This window comes from Cygnus atratus, chromosome 20 (assembly GCF_013377495.2).
Source record: "Cygnus atratus isolate AKBS03 ecotype Queensland, Australia chromosome 20, CAtr_DNAZoo_HiC_assembly, whole genome shotgun sequence".
Taxonomy (NCBI): domain Eukaryota; kingdom Metazoa; phylum Chordata; class Aves; order Anseriformes; family Anatidae; genus Cygnus; species Cygnus atratus.
In genome coordinates, this window is record NC_066381.1 from 3,864,449 (window position 1) to 3,876,910 (window position 12,462).

A 12,462-nucleotide genomic window follows, 5' to 3' on the forward strand; every position below is an offset into this window, starting at 1 on the left:
ACAGTTATGGATATGGCACTAGTTAATGCAGAGACATTAACTATGGCACTGTGGCACTAGTTAATGCCGAGGAACCTATGTGAACATGGATCTACGTATAGCTCCATCAGTCCAGTTGAGGCTGCAGAGGGAGGTTTCACGTGGCTCTAGGTAGACTACAATCTTCTGTAACAGACTCAAGTCCTAGAGACATGGTACTGTCTCATCTATACTATCTACTCATACTGTAGCCTCATCTATTTGCCTGTGGAGCTGCATGTGTTCTGCTGTCTAAACTAATTAGATGTAGTCCCAACAACAAGATTCAGATAGAACTAGTCTCATGAGTATCTCTAGACAACTGATACTAGACTTAACAAAACGTTTATGTGCTTACATGACTGACAGGCTTTGAAATTTGGCTAGCTATACGTAATGAGTGTCATGGGGACAAACTGCCTAATAGGGCTAACTAACTTCAGTTCTTTAACGGTTGGTATTTCTCAACCGTTTGAAGTGTTACCACAGTGCAGATAAACATGTTCCCTTCTGTGATGTTAGGTAAAGGGAACTCTGTTCAAACAGTGGCTGTAATTAAGGAAAGGAAGGTAACTCTGGGCCAAGAACGTTAACACGATTCTCAAACTTTAGAAGTCACTCCTTTGCTATTAAATGGGAAAAAAAAGGTAAACTACATAGCTGCAGTGAAAAACTAATATGGTAGGTTTGCCTGACTGAACGTATTACCACAGAAAAAACACAAATGTGGAGATATTTATTGGCAAAGCCAAGAATTTACTGTAACAGAGATCTAACTCTTTAATGGGGTAGTAACATGCTTTAAACTATACCTATTGCAGAACACAGGATGGAGAAACTGCATTACAGCTAGCTATAAAAAACCAGCTCCCTCTTGTGGTTGATGCTATCTGTACCAGGGGAGCAGATATGTCTGTGCCAGATGAAAAAGGAAATCCTCCTTTGTGGCTTGCCTTAGAAAATAACCTGGAAGATATTGCGTCAACTCTGGTAAGACTGTTAGTTGACTTAATTTAGTCATGTTCTTTGAGTATGTCACTAGTGGCAGAGGTCTCACCAGCAGAAATGAACTCAAATGCCTGAAAAGAACAGAGTAATCCTATACTATTTAACTTCTAGAGTTTTTCCTTCACCAGAAGTTCCTTTTTCTTGGGTAATCTTTTATAAACACTGTAGCTTACGTAGCTAAATACCTCACAGCCACTATAATAACATTGAATGAGCCATCTGGATTCCTGATGCTGCAAAACAGATAAAGGATTTACCAAAAGCATCAGGCTGTAGCATGCCTGGCTTGTGTAATGATCAGCTTCCTGAGTAAACTACTATGAATCTGGATTTTATTGCATCTTAAAGTTTCATCAAAGCCTTTAGAGGCTCACCTTTATTCCTTTTAAAATTAGGTTCTATTCAGGCATAGGTGATCCAGGAGGAAACTTAGTCAAACTTCCCTATGACTCCTAATAAATGTTATCTCCAGCAGGCTCCTAGTACTTTATATCAAAAACTTCACTGCTTCGTTGTGCGTTTCTTTCCAGGTTAGACATGGCTGTGATTCGACCTGTTGGGGATCAGGACCAAGTGGATGCTTACAAACTCTTCTTCATAGAGCTATTGATGAAAACAGTGAACAAATAGCATGCTTCCTTATTCGCAGGTCAGACACTCCCTACTCTTCCCCCACCCCCAAAATGCAAACTTTCTAATGTGCTTGTACTTATTTTCCTAGTGTAAACTAATTGAATGCTATTTTGAGCCAGTAACAGGTGTGTGCTTCATTAGACTTTTGGTGAGTGAATGGCACTTATGGAAGCCTGACTAATCTTGAAGACACTGACACATTCTATTATCTAAATTGTCATGTTCTTGATGATGAGTCAAATTAAAACTAGGAGTTTGTGTTTATATAGGATGTGTTAGCAGATGCTGAATCAGCTCTTGCAGAAACCTTTTTCTGACCTTTGTTTGGAACTGTTTAAGTCTAGATGAAATTTATTAAATTGACTGTGTTGTGCTTCTCTTAGTGGCTGTGATGTGAACAGTCCCAGAAAGCCTGGCCCTAATGGAGAAGGAGAAGAAGAAGCTCATGATGGACAGACGCCCCTACACCTGGCGGCCTGCTGGGGTCTAGAAGAAGTGATCCAGTGCCTTTTGGAGTTTGGTGCCAATGTCAATGCTCAGGTATGTATTAAAATGGTGCAGTTTCTTTGAAGCTGGTTCTTTAACTTCAATACAGTGAAAACAAATCTCCCTTACCTGTGTATTTTGTTTCATAAACAAAGAACAGCCTACTGCTATGACTGAGCTAGTGCAAGGACTGGCTGCAGTTCTGCTTTTTTCCTGTCCCTTGCTACCAGGTCTGGTGCTCATCTGTCCACGTGTATGGTTCTTTCAGGAAGCCATAGTGAAGGAAAACAGTGATACAGAAAACTTCTTGTAGTGCTAGTTTTTTTTTTTTGGTGATGTAATGATCCAAGTTGGACTCTTCTGTTCTTAGTGTGAACAAAGCTGATCATTAGATCAGCTGTAGTGTAAAACTCCAGAATATTTGACTGTTAGTTTACCTGGGAAGCATTTCCTGTTATCAAATAAACCAAGGTGAAGCAATTGTGAGCTACGCTTCATAATTCTTGATCACACAGTAGTCCTTAAATAGAAGCTAGACAAATTGCAGCAAAAGAAATAAATGCATAGCATTTCCAGGTGCTGATGCTTTTGAAAGTGGCAGTAAAGAGCAACAGAACAGTGACAAAGCTGCTGTGGTTGTAAACTCTTTCTTCATTCAGACAAATGATTAAAGGCCTTATTCAAATTTGATAGACTGTACTGTTTGCATAACAAACATGACTAACACTTAACTTTTTTCAGTGAGTGAACTTCCAAGTGTCTAGCTTCTTTCAGAAAATTTAGCACAAGTGCCTGAGAGTCAAGCCAGGGACATACCTGCACTGATGAATGTATGGAAATGATACCTCAGATTTGAATACTATTTTTGGACATTGTTCTTTCAGTTAAAAATAAAATCTACAAATGTTTAATAATATAAGGTGTTAACATAAAAATAAAATAACTAATATCAGTTTAAAGCATTCTCGTAGAATGCTTGGCTACTGTCGTGAGTGAATGCTCATCCAAAATGTCTGGCTGCATGGGAAAAGTTACCCTGAGCTACTTAAAAGGCTATATAACACAGAGGATTGAGGTCAGCCTATTTGGAGGAGCAAATACCAATTTGCCTCGCTTACATCGTGGATGTGAGCTCCCACTGCAACTGCTTTGTGTTCCAGCTGAAGGCTACGGGGTATGTCACAAGAGCTAAGCAAAAAGCTTCCTTTGTTTTTCAGACATGGGAAAGATTTATTTATTGCTGCATCTTCATGTAATGAACTTCCTGGTTTCCTTCTAGGATGCAGAAGGAAGAACTCCAATCCATGTTGCCATTAGCAACCAACATAATGTTATAATTCAGCTTATGATTTCACATCCAGAAATTAAGCTAAATGTGCGTGACAGGCAAGGAATGACTCCCTTTGCATGTGCGATGACGTATAAAAATAACAAGGCGGCTGAAGCAATTTTGAAGAGGGAGCCAGGAGCTGCTGAACAGGTAAACTGGGAGCATTTAAAGCATACTGGTCTTGTTGCTGTACAAGTCTACAGTGACAGGCATTCACAAGCAAGTTCTGCTGTATTCTTTTGTGGCTTTATATGTCACAATGTTTGCCCAATTTCAGTTTTCTATGGCAGGATTTATTAGGAAACTAGATAGGCACATGCTGTGTGTGAGAACGTTGAGGGTTAGTGTCTCATCAAACCTTGTCAGTACTAAACTGAGGTACAGGCAGAGGAATATAAGGAGAAAGTTCTAACTATTCGCATGTCTTGTTTCTGTAATAGTGCATCACAATGTATGACCTAGCTCTCATAAAGCTATCCGAAACAAACTCTGTCCTGTAATAATTGAATAATAGATGTTAACACTGCACTGCTGAACTGGAAAACCTCCAAATGTATCTTCAGACTTCTAGTGTGACACTTCAGGCAGCTGTTCAGGAATTTCTTCCTACACTGTAAGTTTAATTACTAGTGATTACTAGAGTGCTTAGGGAGCTCTTGTATCCATGTTTCAGATGTATCACATACACAGCCAGTTCTGAATATGCTTTAACATCAGCTTCAGGACAAAGATGAACAGCATGCCCTTGGCATTTAGCCAAAAAACAAGCATATTTTACGTTAGTATGGCAGAATCGCGTGTTGCTTCCTTCTGCGGTGTTAACTGCCAGATTGACTGAAGTTTGTCTCATTTAATAGAGTTTATCATCAACTGCTGCCCCATACTTAGTACAAAAGCTAACTTTTGCTTGTAATACTCTCCAGTGTGTTGTCAAGAAGTGACAAGGTTAAACTAGAAATAAAGGGGTTTGAAGCAGACTAGAGCAAGCACATGCAGCTGATAATTTCTTAGTTCAGTGTGTTTGATAGTGACATAAGTAAGTCTCTAATGCAAAGCAGCAAAAGGAGCAAAACTACAGTTTACCTCAGGTAGAGGGAATAAGTATCGTATCTCTTGGTAGAAATACGTTCTGTGCATAACTCTTTGCTGTTCTACAGAAATAACGGGGTTTGTTTTGTGACCTCTTTGCCACAGGTGGATAACAAAGGTCGAAATTTTCTACATGTAGCTGTTCAGAACTCTGACATTGAGAGTGTGCTGTTCCTGATAAGTGTACACGCTAATGTAAATTCTCGCGTCCAGGATGCATCCAAACTAACACCTCTCCACCTGGCCGTACAAGCCGGCTCAGAGATCATTGTGCGTAATTTGGTATGTACTGGAGAATCACTTTTCCCTTTTGCTTAGAAATACATATTCTGCTTTAATGCAGACTGCTTATAGGCTGGAGAAGTCAGCTGAGGGTGTTGCTACTTCTGAAGCAGAACTCTGTCTTGCGTAAAGTTAGCTTGGCTCAGACTGCCAGCTGAGCTGCAGGTTAAAGCGGGAACCTTACTTTGTACTTGCTGCAGATCAGAACGCGTACACAAGTTGCAGGAGCTCAGTGATAGCATTTTGTGTATATTGGGTGGAGGCCTAGAAATATTTCTGTGCAGTGAAGTCTTGTGGGCTTCATTCAGAAAGAAAATGTTGGCTCATAGCCCTGGAAAACATTGAATGTATTCCTTCTTGCATCTTGACAGCTGCTTGCAGGTGCCCAGGTGAATGAACTGACAAAGCATCGTCAGACTGCTCTTCACTTAGCAGCTCAGCAAGATTTGCCCACAATTTGTTCAGTCCTTCTGGAGAATGGAGTAGACTTTGCAGCTGTGGATGAAAATGGAAACAATGGTAAACTTCTGAAGTTTCACAAGTAGATGTACAGAACTTCAGTAGGCCTGCTACTAATTTCTCCTGCTGGTAGAGGGAACCCGTTGAATGGGCTCACTTCTCAAAGATTAAAAGGAAAATCCAAGAAATCAAAGCTGGTGGAAGGAGTTTTGGAGAGGGAAGGTGGGGAAGTAGAAAGGGACCACTTAATTTTATCGGGGTGTAAGTACTGCTGACGTGAACTACTCAAATTCTTGAAGCTTCTCTTCTACTTTTCAGCTCTTCATCTGGCAGTGATGCATGGCCGTCTAAACAATATCCGGGTCCTCCTCACGGAGTGCAATGTAGATGCTGAAGCCTTTAATATTAGGTAACTACTGTAGTCTTAACAGGCTAAAAGAATGATTTAATTAAAGTGTGTGCTGGTGTGACTGGATGCTATACAGTATAGTGAGCTGATTGAGGGTAGTGATTGTTCTACTCTAGTACTGCATGCAGTTTTGAGTACCACGGCATGAGAAGGACATAAGACTACTAGAGAGTGTCTGACGGCAACAAAGATGGTGAAGGGATCAGAGGGCAAGATGTATGAGGAACAGCTGAGGTCCCTTGGTTTGTTCAGCTTAGAGAAAAGGTGACTCATGGCAGCCTGCAGCTCCCTCACGGGAAGTGGAGGGGCAGGCGCTGAGCTCTGCTCTCTGGGGACAGCGACAGGACCCGAGGGAACAGCATGGAGCTGGGACAGGGGCGGGTCAGGGTGGATATTAGAAAAAGGTTCCTCACTGAGAGTACGGTTGGGCGCTGGAACAGGCTTCCCAGTGAAGTGGTCATAGCACCAAGCCTGCCAGAGTTCAAGAAGCATTTGGACAATGCCCTCAGACATACAGTTTTACATTTTAGGAAGTCCTGTGTGGAGTCAGGAGTTAGACGCTGATCGCTGATCCTTGTGGGTCCCTTCCAGCTCAGGATATTACGATTCTATAATCAAAGCCAAATGTTTTATTTTTTATTTGTACACCACTTTCACAGTGAAGTGCGCAGACAATGCTGTGTGTAAACAGTATCAAAATTAACTCCTTCTTGGTATGCATAAAGTAGGCAGTTGTATATGAGGTACTGAGGTGTATATATGTGAGGTGTAGCATTGTTTAAGTGTGAAACAATTTCTAAAAGATGATGGCTAGTTGGATGAGTAACTGTAGTTGCAAACAGACTTTGATCAAGTTAATAAACTCCTTTCCCCAGAGGCCAGTCACCAATGCATATTTTGGGACAATACGGAAAAGATAACGCAGCAGCCATCTGTGACCTTTTCTTGGAGTGCATGCCAGAATACCCTCTAGACAAACCTGATGCTGAAGGAAACACAGGTAGGTGAGACTGAACGGCCGTTAAGCTTGAAAGTCACTCAAGTCATATTAATGGTATGTCATTTTAAAGCTGCACTAATTGGCAGTAGTATGTTAAATACAGAAAGATGCAAACACTGCACTGAAACTGTCCTGTTCTGGACTGAGTAAAATAATACTACCTCCACTCCATTAGCTCTGACATGTCTGGCTTTTATTTTTTCAGTGCTTCTCTTGGCTTATATGAAGGGAAATGCTAACTTGTGCCGTGCAATAGTGAGAGCTGGGGCTCGTCTTGGAGTTAACAATAATCAGGGAGTAAATATCTTCAACTACCAAGTTGCTACAAAACAGCTTCTCTTTAGATTACTGGGTAAGTACTGCTTGCTATGGTTGGAAGGTGGTTTAGCTTACAATTCTGAGATTCCTAGGTAAAGAAAAAGAACTCTGGACAGCTGATTTAGATGACACTAATTCCAGACAGGCTGAACTTCTGAATATTCTAGTGCTTGAAATGAGGTAGAAATACTCATTTTCTAACGATAAACTGAAAAATTGTCCAGTGCAGCCCTGTCAAACTTCTCCATCCTTCCAGAAAAAGGAAGTAATGTTCATGGGGAATGCTGACTGGTATAGTAGTCAAATGTAGCTTAAAACTAGATGCTGCTTTATAACTTGTACTGTATTCATCGCAGTGACTATACATCTTCAACAAACAAGATGGCAGCTACTGAAAGAGAATCAATTATACTGAATATTACCTAAAGCTGTGGGAAAAGTCTCCTTAATCTTACAGTATACTTGAGAGGTGTCAGAGCCCATTTTGCCTTTACGTTTTTACCTCTAACAGATATGCTGACAAAGGAACCTCCCTGGTGTGATGGCTCCAACTGCTACGAATGCACTGCCAAATTTGGAGTCACAACAAGAAAGCATCACTGGTAATGTGTGACACATCTTGCTGTGCTTACAAGGAGACAGATTCCCATTCCAAATGTTGCTAGGCTTGTTCCTTCTGGTGCTTTAGAAAGCCTCCATCCTAATGTAGGTGTATAACCAGTAATCCAGTTGAAATATTCCACCCTGATTTAGTTAACTTGGGTCTGGCTTGTGCTCTGGCTTAGGTCATATCTTAAGCAGTTTGTGCACTTAAAATATTCCGGATTTGCTGGAAATTAGAAGTCAAGTCAAAGTTCCTGTAGTAGAATAGATGACTTCAATGCCTATTTTCATTAGTGGTGCTGACTTGCTCTGAAAGAGGTGACAAAAACATATCATTTCACTTGCTACTCTACCTTTTTAATGATGCTGTCATTGATAAAGGATATCAAGCAATAAAACCCTGGTGTTTACTGCAAGGAGAGCTCACTTCTGTCCTACCCCTCTTCTTTCAACAGCCGACACTGTGGACGCCTGCTCTGCCATAAGTGCTCAACAAAGGAGATTCCTATCATAAAATTTGATCTGAACAAGCCAGTTCGAGTTTGCAACATCTGCTTTGATGTCCTGACTCTGGGAGGAGTTTCCTAGTATGCAGTGGAAGCAAAGGGATTCCTGGTCAGTTCTCCTGACAGCAGCTGTGCTTACAAGCCCTCTGGATAGGGAAGAGGAGGCCTATATATGTCTTCTGCAATAGACTCAACTAATTAAGGACCCTGTTATGATATATTCTGGTATAAATGACTTCGTATGACTGTAAATGTATTGGGCTGTGATAGACTTCACTAGGAATTCGAGTGGATTGTTGAAACCAAGTGACGAGAGAATTTAGACCCTCTTCTAGTTGCAGTGGGGTATGGAAGCTGAAATGTAAGACTGGTGTTTGAGTTGACATAAAACAGGTCTGTCCTTGACATGGTGCTTTGCACTGAGCAACTCTATTAAGTCCTGTTGCTTTCAGGCTGCTTAGTAGAGATGGCATTAAGTTTCAGGGTAACCAGGTATCTGTCTTTGCTTTGTCTTAAAGATTAATGTTCCCTTTCTCTAGAGAAGACTTCTTGTGAAGCTAGGCTGAGCTGTTACAACCACTGTTCATTTCAAGAAACTTCAAAAATGGGAGTTAGTTCTAAGCATAGCTCAAGAATTGTGGCCTTACAACAGAAAGCTTTACAACATCTGATGCAAAGCAGTCAGAATTGCAGATCCACATCTTGATACCTCCTCATTAGTGTTAGCATGTTCAAGAGAAGTGCAAGATTGTTTAACCAGTAAATACTCTTGCTCGTACCTGCTAGAGCTGTCAGATCCTACCTTGTTGCACTTTAATATCTACCTTGCTAGTCCTTCCAAGTCAAAACTTGTGTAAAAGGCCTTTCAGCACATTTAAGGTCAAAGCTTATGCTAAATGGAGAAACACTAAAACTGGTTAAGTAATCTAACTCGCAATACAGCAATAAATGCTGAAGTGCATTATGAATCCTGTGAGGGAGAGTAGCACTTTCCTTTGGTTTAAAGACCCTGGTTAACTGCTGCAGAAGAGCCAGTAAACCTACCAGTGTCGAATGTGCTGCACCTTTAAGCATTAAATTTGGGTTCAGTCTCAGCAGGGTTGCCAGCAAGTGGGAGCATATTTGGAGGTTTCCTATTAACATAAAGCCTCTGGCCTTGAAGGAAGATTAAGCTGCAGTGTTTTAATCGAAGCTGGTCGTGTTCTCTTAAACATGCTGAATCTGAAACTCCTACACCACGTTTTCTAGGTAAACAGGAAATCATTTTGCTGATAAACAGGGTTGTGGTTTGGTGGGCAAAGGCTTGTCAGAAGAAAATGTGTGCTTAAGCAAAAGTACATGGCATGTTAAGGTTTTCTTTTCATCCCAAGAGATAAATCTAGTGTAGACTCAACTTGGCATTCCTCATCTCTGTTCCCTGAACTGGTATGTTTACTTATGGACTGGCATATGAGGTGTGCAGTATGGAAGAGATGATGACACATTGCTCTGTTTGGAATACTGACTTGTCAGTCTTAAGATTAAGATGAGATGATGATAAACCCACACTGCTGCTTTTATAGGAGACTTGCCTGAGGGTTTTTCTCAAACTTGTACAAAAAACGATGGGAAAGGGTATAAACACTGTCATTTGCACAATGAATTTCACATCAACTCTCACTTGATCTGCACTTCGATCTTCGAATATGCAGATATTGTAACTGGAATCTCACTCTTGTAACGCTAGAAAAGACTAATGGATGATGCAATACAAATTTGCCTCACTATTTTATGTCTGCTGCTGGCATGTTCCAATAGAACGCCCTGGGTAATAGAACTGGTCTGTGTAACACAATTCCTAATATAGATGATGCATCTGTCATTTTATTGTCAACTGCATTTTAGGCTGAGATGAATGAGATGGTAAATAATGGTGTCTGAAGCATTAAACTGCAAGCTAAAGCTTGTTTTTTTTGAGTGGAATAGATTGTGGAAAAGATTCTAGTCCATGTCCTTCCATGTTTCAAAATATCATTGAGTGCAAGTCTCTAGCAATGAAAGATAGTGATGGATAGAGTGTGTTAGGCTACAGAATTCTTGACTATAGCACATCCCATAACACGTTAACTTCCTTCCTGGCTTGGAGCTGCGATGCTGTGAAGTAGTAAGTGACTGAAAGACTGAACATATTGATAGAGGAGCGTTCTTCCAGGGCTGCAGCTGATGGACTTGAACTTAATTGGAAAGCTGCACAATGCGAAATTGCTGAAGCACTTAAATTTGACCTTTTCAGCGACTTCCCTGATGGAAGGTTCAAGGGAACAGTGGCTCTATTCCAACAGATTAAATAGCCTTTTAAATGTTTTTAAAAATGCAGATCTTGTGAAGATTCAGCTTAACTGAATGTGAGTTGAAGGCTGGCTGGTTGATCTTTTTAAAAGTAGAATATGAAATAAGACTGCCTGAAACTTTGACAAGGATCTGGGAAACTGTACTTAATGCTCCATTTGTCCTTTCCAGCCAATATTCTACTAGCTTTATCTTTCTTACTGAAGTCTGCAAGGAAAGTTACGGTTATTGATAAGCTAATATACAGCCTGAAGCATTCATTAATTTCAAAGCAACTAAATCCAGCAAATCTGATCATTTTTAAAGTGCCTTTGTGATAGTTTCCTTACAGCCAATTCTCAATAGCTTGCTTTCTGTCATAGTTAAAGGGGAAAAGCCTCACAACTTGAACCAAAATCCCACTTTAGTTTTCTTCTTCTAGTTCTAACCAGCTAAAGAGACCGACCCTGCCAAACAACGGTGGGGGCAGTCCTTTATGCACTCTGCCAAGTATTGGTCCGAAGCTCAAATCTCAGAGATTCTTTTTGGAGTTTTGCTGGCAATGCTCCACTGCAGAGTACAGATGTGAATGGAGGCACTTGGTAATTTAGTAGTGGTCAACACATTTCCAGCTCCATTAGCAATGCACTTCCTTTTTGTAGCATACTGCAGTTGTGACCAAAAACCCCACCCCTCTTTTCCCCGCTGTCTTTAAGCGGTGTCTAATAACTTGAGACTTGAGTCTGCCAAGCGTTGAACAAAAGGGTATAAAGAAAACAAACTTTCTGTCCCTGGAAAGTGATGCTGTCAAACCAGGCTTAAGGCACTTCAACAGGGCTAGATGGAAAGTCTGTGGTAGTTCATAATGTAGCTTTTTGTTCCGAGTCTGGATTCCTTTTGATTGTAGTCATCCAGCACTTTTATACAAGCACAAAATGTGGTCTGGCTTAAATTTTAATTTGTGTATCTATCTGAGGAAGGTGTAATCACTGTTTCACACCACTAAGTGGAGTGAGAACGTTAGTGTTAAAGGTACTAACAGAGCGTGGCGAGTTGCTTGCTAAAAGCTGACAGATGCCTTAATGACTTCCTGTGCTGGAGATCAATGGCTTGTACAACTTCTCACATAGTGCTTATAAATTAACACGTAACAACAAGGGAGGCCATGGCTGGATTTTTTTTCTTGTAGATCAAATGTTAGTAGGCAACTCCTTTTTTTTCCTTTAGCCAGCAGAATTGAATACTGCAGCATACTCCGTTCAATCAAAGCATGTATGAGTGATTAAAAAGTAACCGAACCTTCTAATACCCTCTGTTGAATAGAAAAGGAAGTCTTAGAACAATGGCATTTTATCTGCAATGTTTGTCTGGAGTCATTGTAAAAATGTATTTTTCCAATATGCATTACTTTGTTGTGTAACGATTCTACTTGTAATAAAATGCATACTTAGATAATGCATCATGAGGTGGAAACCTTGCTAAGAAGGTATTTTCTCTTGTAGAGACAGCTGCCCCGCCCCAAGCTATGGTTACTGAGTCTGACAACCCCTGAGGAAAGCTAGAGATACAATACCCAGTCAGGCATGACAACTTATTCTCTGTTCTGAAGTTATTCTAGGTATTTATTTCCATGCTGTGGAACTGCTACAGTTTTCTTTTGGCTGACGAGGTCAGGTGTTCTCCTAGTTTATACCACGTAAGTCATCTTGAATGCCTTATAGAAGACATACCTATAATCCTTATAAAACAATCCAAACTTCCTACAGGCCAGAGCTGTTCTGCTGACTGAGCTGCTCAGCCCAGATGCACTTAAATGGACACGCTGAGCCGAGCTGCCTCTAAGTGGCATTTGTTTGGGCATTCAGTCATGTACTGGCAGGCACCTTCTCTTTCTCAGAGCATGCAATTGCTGTCGCTTTGCTCCAGAAAAAGGAAAGTAGTAGTGGCAAGACCAACCAAAACATTCTGAGGTTGATGCATTAGTCTTATTAATAAAAAAACTTAAGTACAGCTA

At 40.7% G+C, this 12,462-nt stretch overlaps 1 protein-coding gene across 2 annotated transcripts in view; it reads left to right on the top strand.

Annotated features, from left to right (window-relative positions):
- ANKFY1 (ankyrin repeat and FYVE domain containing 1) overlaps positions 1 to 11,905 on the top strand; it is a 33,314-nt gene extending 21,409 nt beyond the window's left edge. For both annotated transcript variants that reach the window (XM_035559057.2, XM_050714703.1), the window contains exons 15-25: positions 840 to 1,008; positions 1,557 to 1,675; positions 2,043 to 2,199; positions 3,425 to 3,625; positions 4,670 to 4,846; positions 5,218 to 5,365; positions 5,624 to 5,714; positions 6,590 to 6,714; positions 6,920 to 7,066; positions 7,544 to 7,634; positions 8,091 to 11,905. In XM_035559057.2, coding sequence (XP_035414950.1) covers positions 840 to 1,008; positions 1,557 to 1,675; positions 2,043 to 2,199; positions 3,425 to 3,625; positions 4,670 to 4,846; positions 5,218 to 5,365; positions 5,624 to 5,714; positions 6,590 to 6,714; positions 6,920 to 7,066; positions 7,544 to 7,634; positions 8,091 to 8,223 — 1,558 coding nt within the window. In that variant the 3' untranslated portion in view covers positions 8,224 to 11,905. The remainder of the gene's footprint in view (positions 1 to 839; positions 1,009 to 1,556; positions 1,676 to 2,042; positions 2,200 to 3,424; positions 3,626 to 4,669; positions 4,847 to 5,217; positions 5,366 to 5,623; positions 5,715 to 6,589; positions 6,715 to 6,919; positions 7,067 to 7,543; positions 7,635 to 8,090) is intronic.
- Positions 11,906 to 12,462: the final 557 nt, after the last annotated feature.